Source organism: Brachionichthys hirsutus, chromosome 5 (assembly GCF_040956055.1).
Source record: "Brachionichthys hirsutus isolate HB-005 chromosome 5, CSIRO-AGI_Bhir_v1, whole genome shotgun sequence".
NCBI classification, from domain to species: Eukaryota; Metazoa; Chordata; class Actinopteri; order Lophiiformes; family Brachionichthyidae; genus Brachionichthys; species Brachionichthys hirsutus.
The window spans coordinates 528369-539713 of NC_090901.1; the positions used below are offsets into that span (position 1 = coordinate 528369).

The 11345-nt window shown below is 45.7% G+C and overlaps 1 protein-coding gene across 2 annotated transcripts; it reads left to right on the forward strand.

The window, feature by feature from the left end:
* Positions 1–517: 517 nt before the first annotated feature.
* nap1l4a (nucleosome assembly protein 1-like 4a) lies at positions 518–10822 on the forward strand. 2 transcript variants are annotated; one of them, XM_068739057.1, is made up of 15 exons: positions 518–572; positions 2683–2717; positions 2955–3027; positions 3496–3640; positions 4172–4264; positions 4995–5129; positions 5220–5291; positions 5379–5518; positions 5644–5789; positions 6525–6544; positions 6636–6755; positions 6844–6879; positions 6952–7008; positions 9216–9250; positions 9467–10822. In XM_068739057.1, the coding sequence occupies exons 2-14, from the start codon at positions 2702–2704 to the stop codon at positions 9219–9221; spliced, it is 1059 nt and encodes a 352-aa protein (XP_068595158.1). In that variant the 5' UTR covers positions 518–572; positions 2683–2701; the 3' UTR covers positions 9222–9250; positions 9467–10822. The 2 variants fall into 2 exon arrangements, with proteins under 2 accessions (XP_068595158.1, XP_068595157.1); XM_068739056.1 differs by lacking the exon at positions 9216–9250.
* The last annotated feature ends 523 nt before the right edge of the window (positions 10823–11345 follow it).

Below are 11345 nucleotides of genomic sequence, written 5' to 3' on the forward strand. Positions count from 1 at the left end.
TACAAGTACAGTCGCGCAGTAGCATGTATTACAGTACAAGTACAGTCACACAGTAGCATGTATTACAGTACAAGTACAGTCACACAGTAGCATGTATTACAGTACAAGTACAGTCACACAGTAGCATGTATTACAGTACAAGTACAGTCACACAGTAGCATGTATTACAGTACAAGTACAGTCACACAGTAGCATGTATTACAGTACAAGTACAGTCACACATCCTGTCTCAGAGGAGCATTTCTTGCGGTCTTGTTTCCGTTGAAAGTCCTTCGTACATAAATCATCGACATTTAACAGTCCAAATAAAACTAATATTAAATTACAGATTAGTGAATCTACTTTATGAATGAATTGTAACTGCTTAAATATTGTCTTCTAAATGTTGAAAGAACAGAATGAACCATCCTTCAAGCATCCTGTAATCTGGGATTTCGGTGCCGCTGAATTTGAATGAAGCGCCGAGCTGTCCAATGACAAGCCGGGGATTGGAGCGCGTGCGTCGGGGTGGACGCGCAAACGCGTGAGCGTCGCGACCACGCGCTGTTAACTTGGTTTCGGCACAGCTCGAGGTAAGGCAGGTAGTTGTAAGCGCGAACATTTCAGTAATAGAACCATTTGCTGCCGCGTTGGTGCGTTTATCGTTACAGTAACGAGGTACTAGATTACTCGGCTCTCACTCCCGATGCTTTAAGCACGAGCCGCGCTAGCTAAACGATAGCAGCTTGGCTAACGGGCTAGCATTAGAGGCCGACCTTAGCTGCACAGCATTAACACTAACGGAGTTGTTTCATGTATTTCTTTGTGTACTTTATCCTCCTCGTTCTACAGCTTGGGAGACATGTTTAATGTTCACTTGAACCTTCGCACGTACTGTTAGCTTTAGCATTGTTCGTAGCACGTTGGTTATAGATGCTGCTAGTTAGCTAGTTATGCTGCTAGCTACTGACGCATTTGTGCCACTGCCCATACGAAGTGGACGTTTTGTGCTTGTCGATGTACGCGGGCGCGTTCATGTGTTATCATCTAATCTTTATTTATTTATTGTTTGGAACTGGAGCGGTGCTAACGCTAGTTGTCATAGGCTAGCCCAGCTGCCATTAGCAGTAGCACGTCGGTGCGTCATCGGCCTGCGCGAGTGCGCGTGCTCAGCGGGTCTGCCTGTATTGGACTTCTGGTTCACGCCTTGCCTAATGTCAAAGCGCCCTTTTTAATGCTGTCATTTGTGCACGGATTATTTTTAAGCACAATTTGCCCATCATTCCTGAATGACGTTGGGTTAGGGTTAGCCTTGTGTTGGGTTGGGTTAGGGTTAGGTTAGGTTAGGGTTAGGGTTAGCCTTGTTGTGTTGGGTTAGGGTTAGGTTAGGTTAGGGTTGGGTTAGGGTTAGCCTTGTTGGGTTAGGTTAGGTTAGGGTTAGGTTAGCCTTGTTGTGTTGGGTTAGGGTTAGGTTAGGTTAGGGTTAGGTTAGGTTAGGGTTAGGTTAGCCTTGTTGTGTTGGGTTAGGGTTAGGTTAGGTTAGCCTTGTGTTGGGTTAGGTTAGCCTTGTGTTGGGTTAGGTTAGGGTTGGGTTAGGGTTAGGGTTAGCCTTGTTGTGTTGGGTTAGGGTTAGGTTAGGTTAGGGTTAGGTTAGCCTTGTTGGGTTGGGTTAGGTTAGGGTTAGGTTAGCCTTGTTGTGTTGGGTTAGGGTTAGGTTAGGGTTAGGGTTAGCCTTGTTGGGTTAGGTTAGGTTAGGGTTAGGTTAGCCTTGTTGTGTTGGGTTAGGGTTAGGTTAGGTTAGCCTTGTGTTGGGTTAGGTTAGGGTTGGGTTAGGGTTAGGGTTAGCCTTGTTGTGTTGGGTTAGGGTTAGGTTAGCCTTGTTGTGTTGGGTTAGGTTAGGTTGGGGTTAGGTTAGGTTAGGGTTAGGTTAGGGTTAGCCTTGTTGTGTTGGGTTAGGTTAGGGTTGGGGTTAGGTTAGGTTAGGGTTAGCCTTGTTGTGTTGGGTTAGGTTAGGGTTGGGGTTAGGTTAGGTTGGGGTTAGGTTAGGTTAGGGTTGGGTTAGGGTTAGGTTAGCCTTGTTGTGTTGGGTTAGGTTAGGTTGGGGTTAGGTTAGGTTAGGGTTAGGTTAGGGTTAGCCTTGTTGTGTTGGGTTAGGGTTAGGTTAGGGTTGGGGTTAGGTTAGGGTTAGCCTTGTTGTGTTGGGTTAGGGTTAGGTTAGCCTTGTTGTGTTGGGTTAGGTTAGGTTAGGTTAGGGTTGGGGTTAGGTTAGGGTTAGCCTTGTTGTGTTGGGTTAGGGTTAGGTTAGCCTTGTTGTGTTGGGTTAGGTTAGGTTGGGGTTAGGTTAGGTTAGGGTTAGCCTTGTTGTGTTGGGTTAGGGTTAGGTTAGCCTTGTTGTGTTGGGTTAGGTTAGGTTAGGTTAGGGTTAGCCTTGTTGTGTTGGGTTAGGGTTAGGTTAGCCTTGTTGTGTTGGGTTAGGTTAGGTTGGGGTTAGGTTAGGTTAGGTTGGGGTTAGGTTAGGTTAGGTTAGGGTTAGCCTTGTTGTGTTGGGTTAGGTTAGGTTGGGGTTAGGTTAGGTTAGGGTTAGCCTTGTTGTGTTGGGTTAGGGTTAGGTTGGGGTTAGGTTAGGTTAGGTTAGGGTTAGGTTAGGGTTAGCCTTGTTGTGTTGTTCGGCTGTCACTAACGACGTCTGTCTTTCCATCACAGAACCAGCCGACTCTTGATAATGGAGCAAAGTAAAGGTGAAGATGAAACGAAACGTGTTTGTTTTAACTTTCCAAGTGTAAATTAGATGCCGTAGAAAGATTGCTTCAGAAGTTGTCACTGAAGATTTTGATTTTATTCAGCAATTGTGACCAAAAATCAAAACCATGGAATTTTCACAGTAGTTAAAAATGATATTTCTCTCATTTTATTAAACAGTTCGTATAGCAATAATGTAAAGGCTGTACCTAAGTTGATGTTATTTAATGGTTTAGGTAAAGGAGATCAAGGGATGCAAAATCCAAGTGGGCAGTCGGACAGATCGGCCAATTTTCACCTCATGGAAAGGTCAGAGCAAGTTCATACGATGTGTTTGCTGTGAAAGGAGATAGTCGTGAAATATTTTGATAAATACATGATGCCTGTGAAAATTAGGGAACGGAATTTTAAAACCCATTGTAAAGCAAACAATTAATATTTGAATGGTTTTTTGGTTTTAATTATTTGTTCTGTGCAGTCACATCAGCTCTTTGAAAATGACAAAAAAAAGTTTGTTCATAATTATTAATTATATGTGGATATATTTGACACTTGCCACCCAAAGAAATGAAAGTAACAGTATCTTCCAAGCGAACCTGAAAGTAATAACCGAAGTGACTTCAAACATATCACCTTAATTGGTAATTGTGATTAAGTGTAATTCTCACATGAAGACGAGATAAGTATGGTTTAAAATATTGTGTAAGAATATGTTGAGGACAAGAGTTTAACTTGTGAGACTGTTAAACGTTCTTGTGTTTCTCATCTCATGGGTAGCATGCTTCCCAAAGTAGTGAAGAGGCGAGTGCACGCCTTGAAACGGCTACAGGCGCAGTGCGCCAACATCGAGGCTAAATTCTACGAGGAGGTCCACGAGCTCGAGAGGAAGTATGCTGCCATCTATCAGCCGCTGCTGGAGAAGGTACAGATCGTATTCAGACCCTTTTCTCTTTTACTCAGCTTGGCACTAACAAATGCATGTCATTTTAATTGGTTATTTAATATTGACAGAGCATAGTCTACAGAAAACAATAAAACAAATGAGATCTCTTATTTTTAAGAGATCAGGTAGCTAGAGAACCGTGTGTTTGGACTACTGGGTACTGGATTATAAACGTGTCCAATGTGAGGTTAGTGAAGACCTGGGGAATAAATGAAACTACCACAACGAATAGTCAACTGTTCTTTTGTCGGTCACGGCTATTTCCAGGGCGAGTGCCAGGAACTCTGCAGAGTGGCGGCTGCAGCCTGGCTGCACCTGTCTGGCTGCACCTGTCTGGCTGCACCTGTCTGGCCATGCTTGTGTGTCACGTGGTGTTGATTTCAGTGTTCAAGATGAAAATGATCAGCCTTGTTGGCCTAAATGGTTGTTCATGTACAAATATTTCATGCTCTGCCTCCCGGATCCTCACGTAAAGAGAGACTTTTCCATAAATGTGTTTGTTTGTCGTAGAGACGAGACATTGTCACAGGAACAGTGGAGCCCACAGACCAAGAGTGTGAGTGGCACAGTGACAGAGAGGAAGAGGAAGAGGAAGAGCTCGCTGTAAGTGTACAAAATGCACTGTTCATCCTAAATGAGCGTAGTCCGACTGGATTGTGGTTTTAATAAGAATCACCAGGATTTACGGCTGATCACCGTCTTTGAGATCTGTTTTCAACAATGTGTTTTTAGACATAAAATCTATTTCTTTTGAAGGCGCTTGATGAACATTTGTGTTGTAACTCTTACACCGGTTTCATAGCGTAATCTTGCATTCATTTGATGGTTATCTAATATTTCCTCCAGTAGCTATGCTGCGCATGTGCACCGGACGTTGGTTCATTTCCATTTAAAACGTGCATCCATCCATCTTCCACCGCTTATCCGGGGCGGGGCCGCAGAGGAAGCTCTGTCCACCCACTTCAGCTGGCCCCTCCCTGGTGATTGAGCCCCTCGCCCTATCTGCGGGGGGAATACTCCCCCGACCCGATGCTGATCTTCATCCCATTCGCTTCACATTCGGCTGCGAACTGCCACAGTACACGGTGAAGGTCCAGAATCGATGAGGCAAAAAGCAGAGATTAATCCTTTGGGCCCCAAACAGGGGCCCCTGGCTGCACCTAGAAGTTCTGTCCGTAACGATTGTGAACCGGTGATAGACTCGTTGTGTTCATTGCCACTTCCTTTCCCAAAGCCGACCAATTGCTGCGACTTGTCTTCATTTTAGTTTTGAGGTGAACACACATTAAGTTAATATTTCTTCCGTAAATCTTAAATGTTGCACTGGCTCTAGGCGGAGGTGAAGAAGAAAGCTACCATTGAAGAGGCAAAGATAGAGGAGGCTGTGCCAGAGGAAGATCCAAAAGGCATCCCTGAGTTCTGGATCACCATATTCAAGAATGTGGACATGCTCAATGACATGCTGCAGGTACGTTTAAACGCTCGATCTGTCATCGGGTCGGGTGAACGCGGCGCCCCATTTCCGAACATTGCTGTTTGTCTCTACTTGTGATACCAGGAACATGACGAACCTATTCTAAAACATCTGAAGGACATCCAAGTGAAGTTTTCAGAGCCTGGACAACCAATGGTCAGTATCAGCTCCGAGTAATGACGTCATCATTTGAAATTAAAACGATGAGTGAAATTATATTTATCTCTTTGTCTTACTCCACAGAGTTTCACATTAGAATTCCACTTTGAGCCCAACGGCTTCTTCAATAATGCAGTCCTGACCAAAGTCTACAAGATGAGGTCCGAGCCGGAAGCTTCAGAGCCGTTCTCGTTTGAAGGGCCTGAGATAATTGACTGTGAAGGGTAAGAGCCAAAGTGCACCGACACGGCCATTGTGATGTACCCCTGTAGTTTGTAATAAGTTTCTATTCCATCTGACAAATTCTGTATTTGTCTGTCCTAACTTTACACTGCCCTCCTCTTTGTAGCTGTCAGATAGACTGGCATAAGGAGAAAGACGTGACCGTGAAAACCATTAAGAAGAAGCAGAAGCATAAAGGCCGTGGCACCGTCCGCACTGTTACCAAACAAGTCCCCAACGATTCCTTCTTCAACTTCTTTAATCCTGTCAAAGGTGAGAACAGAAACAGAGTACACATGGTACCTCCTGGGATTTGTCTTTGGTTACCACAGTATGCTAGACTCAACAGCAGGTGGCGCCAGACTCTTAATCTGTGTTTGTGTATGTTGCTCTGCTGGTCAGCAAGTCAGTTTCACAGACTGATACCAACATTATTGAACAATCAATTTGTTTTACCAATCCAGCTTTTGCGGTTGTTTGTGGCGATAGACGGCGTCGTGTTGTGATGGATCAAATACGGAGAGTAGTACAAAGAGTAGTACAAAGAGTAGACGGCTCAAATGTGAAGTTGAGACTATAAGAAGTGTACCTTCTTAAATGAGTAGAGCCATCAGTTTGCTATATATGTGGACATTTAGTAACGACGTTTGTGCCAAGCCGTCCACCAAAGGTAATACTGGGGTTCTGGAAATCATCAGGCAAACATCTGGAGCTGTCATTCCTGCACAACGAATCAGAACGGAGGAGGCGTGTCGTTTAACGCAGTCGGTTAGAGTAGATTAGATTTTGTGTTTCGGTCCGTTCATGCAAGCATCTCATTGATCACATGAACACAAAGAGTGTTTGGTTTACAGGGTTGTAAACAAATCACTTCTGAACAGACATGATTTAATTATGTAGTGTCATCAAAGTGAGCCTCCATGGCACGTTGGAAGAAAAGAACTTTGTGACCTGTAACTGCGTCCAGTGATAAAAGATCAGATCTAAACGTTGTTTCATCCCTTCCAGCGTCACCGGATGGAGAGATGGTGAGTAGCAGTGCACGTTGTTTCCATCAGCTCTTCCCTCAGCATATTTCTAGATATGATCAAAGAGCTCCTTTGCGTTCTTGTTCTCTAGGATGAAGAGTCTGAGTTCACCCTCGCTACAGATTTTGAGATGGGCCATTTCTTCCGTGAGAGAATAGTTCCGAGAGCAGTGCTGTACTTCACTGGAGACGCCTTGCTAGAAGATGAGAGTGTAAGAAGTGTTTGTGAGCAGAAGCAAATCAATACTTCATCTGCTGTGCCCTGCGTTGTGGTTTCACTGCTGATTTATTTTATTGCAGTTTGATGAGGAGGAGCTGGAGGAAGGAGATGAAGAGGTTGGTATACGTCTGACACGTGCACAATACACCCGTTATTATTAATCAATACCTTCTAATCCTCTGTCTCAGGAACAAGACGAGGACTGTGAAGATGATGATGATGATGAGGGGGACGTTGACCCCAAGGTCGGTATGAATCCTTTTCGCTGAGTGTTGCAGCAGAGCTGCTTTGTGAAATCATTTTAGACGAGTTGCACAGCAGAAACGGGCTGAACTCAGAATCTCAGGTGAGTTTCAGCGCTGTCGAGTCAAAATGTTTGTTCAAAGTATTTTATTTTATCATGTTGTCCAACAAGCTGGTATGTTTTTATTTAAAGGAGATTAGATTTAGTTTAAGGATCGTACTTTTTATTGCATCTGTTGCATTTAAAGCAGAACATTTGCAGCTTTCATTTTTACAGACTTCAGACTTCTACTTCTAATAGCTTCCAAATCCACTAGAATAAAATATTTCCATTCATTTATGGGCCATTATAAATAGTACTTCAGTAGCGCCGTATCCTCCTGAGGCCACGCCCATTGACACGCCAACGGTTTGGGGCTCAGGAGGATATTCTGACGCTCGTTGAAGACCAGCAGCACCAGAGAAATCTGTGTGTGCTTCATGCACACCTGACAGCGTGGTCACTGAAGCCGACGTTGATTGATTGATTATTTATTGTATTGATCCCACCTGCACTAATAATGCACTTCAACTGAACAAAGCATAGTTGTTATTCCAGGATTCTATATTGACGCTAAACGATCTCTCCGTTGAGGTAGATGGGGGCGTGGCCTTGATCTGTGCAGAGGAGACTTGTTGAATTTACAATCATGTGACGCATTAAGAACTCGAACTAAAGGTCTTTGAAATGTTTTCCCTAAACCTTTAGACTGTATCGCTGAGGTCTAATTATTGCATCGCGTGGATCTTTGGCCGTTTACGGTCGGTTACGGTCGTTTACGGTCGTTTACGGTCGTTTACGGTCGCTTACGGTCGTTAACGGTCGCTTACGGTCGTTTACGGTCGTTTACGGTCGCTTACGGTCGCTTACGGTCGCTAACGGTCGCTTACGGTCGCTTACGGTCGTTAACGGTCGCTTACGGTCGCTTACGGTCGCTTACGGTCGTTAACGGTCGCTAACGGTCGCTAACGGTCGGTTACGGTCGTTAACGGTCGTTTACGGTCGCTTACGGTTGTTAACGGTCGTTAACGGTCGTTTACGGTCGCTTACGGTCGTTTACGGTCGTTTACGGTCGCTTACGGTCGCTTACGGTCGTTTACGGTCGTTTACGGTCGTTTACGGTCGTTTACGGTCGTTTACGGTCGTTTACGGTCGTTTACGGTCGCTTACGGTCGCTTACAGTCGCTAACGGTCGGTTACGGTCGGTTACGGTCGTTAACGGTCGCTTACGGTCGCTTACGGTCGCTTACGGTCGTTAACGGTCGCTAACGGTCGCTAACGGTCGCTAACGGTCGTTAACGGTCGTTTACGGTCGCTTACGGTCGTTTACGGTCGCTTACGGTCGTTAACGGTCGTTTACGGTCGCTTACGGTCGTTTACGGTCGTTTACGGTCGTTTACGGTCGTTTACGGTCGTTAACGGTCGCTTACGGTCGTTTACGGTCGCTCACGGTCGTTTACGGTCGCTTACGGTCGTTAACGGTCGCTTACGGTCGTTTACGGTCGTTTACGGTCGCTTACGGTCGCTTACGGTCGCTTACGGTCGTTTACGGTCGCTTACGGTCGTTTACGGTCGTTTACGGTCGTTTACGGTCGTTTACGGTCGTTTACGGTCGTTTACGGTCGTTAACGGTCGCTTACGGTCGTTTACGGTCGCTCACGGTCGTTTACGGTCGCTTACGGTCGTTAACGGTCGTTTACGGTCGCTTACGGTCGCTTACGGTCGTTTACGGTCGCTTACGGTCGTTAACGGTCGTTTACGGTCGTTTACGGTCGTTTACGGTCGTTTACGGTCGTTTACGGTCGTTAACGGTCGCTCACGGTCGCTTACGGTCGCTTACGGTCGTTTACGGTCGTTTACGGTCGTTTACGGTCGTTAACGGTCGCTTACGGTCGTTTACGGTCGTTTACGGTCGCTCACGGTCGTTTACGGTCGCTTACGGTCGCTCACAGTCGTTTACGGTCGCTTACGGTCGCTTACGGTCGTTAACGGTAACCGGGAGAGCAGCGGCGCCGCGTCGTTGTGTTTGGGTCCGTTCAGCTATTCTGGCTTTCAGTAACGGTTCACTGTGTTCAGTCGTTTCTGAATGTGGCACTTCAACTTGTGCATGTTGTTTCCCCCCCCTCCCTCCCTGCCCCCCTGCCCCCCCTGGACTCCCCCTCATTACAGGCATAATCTGTCATTCTCACCACATGCATTTCTAGGTAAGGGAGACACAGGGTTTGGGTTTATTGCTCTGGCTGCCTCTCTCTTTACTCCATCTGCTACAACTCGAGTAGATTTAGCTCCTACGTGCTACGTGCTACGTGCTACATGCTTGTTCTCCTCCTCTGGTTCTAACGTTCTCCTCTTGGTACCGGACCGGTAGCTTGTAGCTGGTCACTGACTGCCTGTCTGTTTTTATCGCTTTCTCTCCGCAGAAAGAACAGCCCCAGCCTGCTGAGTGCAAACAGCAGTAACCCTGGTGGTCAGAGGAGGTGAACACCTGCTGCCCATCAATCAGTTCTTAGCCAATTAGCAAGCTGCTCTACTCTTGCAGGCCCTGCCCTTTCATGAACTCATTTGACCGCAATAGAACGCAAAACAAACTGCGTTTTACTATGTGCATGATTAACTTTTCTTTTGTCTTGCATCTATCTCAGCCCTTCATATTTGGCTTCAATTAAAATGTCGTGGCATCACATCGGGACAGTCCTCTTCTTTTTGGTGAAGGAGTTGGTTTCTACTGCCATGAACTTCAGAGCAACAAATATGGTTCCCAAATGTTTTTGTGCAAACGAATCCGTTCCTCAGGGTTTTTTAATGCCGGCGTGGGAGACTGCTGAAGAAGTTAGACTTGGTCTTTCACTGGGGTTGCTGCAGTGTTTTTAAGAGCTATTGCAATGTTATTTTATGTTCCTTGACATGTCACTGAGCTATTTATTCTGTCACACAGCTGTGTGAAGGGGCGTCATGAAGGCCCTGCCGCTTGAGTAGGCTCATTCTTAATGGCTTGAAACTTCTTTGGGCTTAGCAGGTCACAAATCCACAAATGCTGCCACGCTGCCATAGAATGTGTCCGGCGTTTAAACTGAGCGCTTGGGTGGACTCTTGTTGAGGTAAAGACAGATATTTATCTTCCCCGTTTGCGGTCGAACCCGTGAAATGCTCTTTAGATGAACAGAATCAAGGTACCATTTTGAAAGTGGACGTTGGAGCTCAGCGTGCTGGGATTTCGTGTCCAGTTTGCAGACTGTGCCTCTGACCTGCGACCTCTTCTGGTGTTTGTTTTAAATTATAACTTCTAATTCTAATCAAATATTTCAGGGTCGTGATGGGAAAGCTTGTCGGGTTCTTGAAATGAGTGTTAATCTGTCAGCTAGCCAAAAGTAAAGACAACACATCTTCCTCTTTCATGAATTAAATTGTTTGCCAATTGACATTAAATGCAGAATTATGTAACAAGATGATCTAACTGTTTCTGTGACAGTTTGCCAATGTATTTTATATACTGCGCTTGGATTTTGGCCGTTGATTGGACGCTGGTCATTTGGCTTCTGGGTGACAGGTCGGAGATTGCGCTCACATCAAAATATTACCCGCCCACTGTCTCTGTAGAAGACAATTGTAAATCTTATTGAACAGAACTCTGAGCCACGGTTAGCATATTCAAATCTACCGCGTCGACCGTGTGCTAGCAATGGCCTTAAACTGCTTTGTTCAGTTTACCTGCGCAATATTTCTTTTCCACTTGTACAGTTAGTTATAATATTCTATTAAAGTTGTGCGACATGGAAGTGTTTGTGGTGTCCTTTGTGCAAATCACCTTTTTTCTATTCTATAATTGAAGTTATTATTGGTCGCGTTGCCAGTGTGTTTCAGCTGCAGCTTTTGACCATTTTCTTTCTAGTTCTGCGTAATCCGTCCAAAGCGAGGCCCGTTGCGTATAAATGATGTGATCAGGTGTCTCCGTCTAGAATCGGTCCCAGGGCCCTGAGAGTGAAGGGGTTAATGCATCCTGGGTGTAGAGGCGGAGATCAGCTGCCTCTGATGTGCACATGATTCTGGATCATCTGGTCCTGAAAATGTCATCAAGAGCCGTCTAAAAGAAAAACAGGCGCTTTACGATGGTTGCTATGGGAACGCAGGAGCCCAATTCCTGTGGAACACAGCTGACTTTGTGACAGGATGGTGATATTGGCGGGAGGAATTTGCTGATCGTCTGCCCAAGGCAGCCAGAATGTGGAGCGCTGCAGATAAAGGAAGCGTTCTCGTCCCCAGAAAACCGGCGCTTCATCCGGCAGAGCTTCAGCTTCAGCT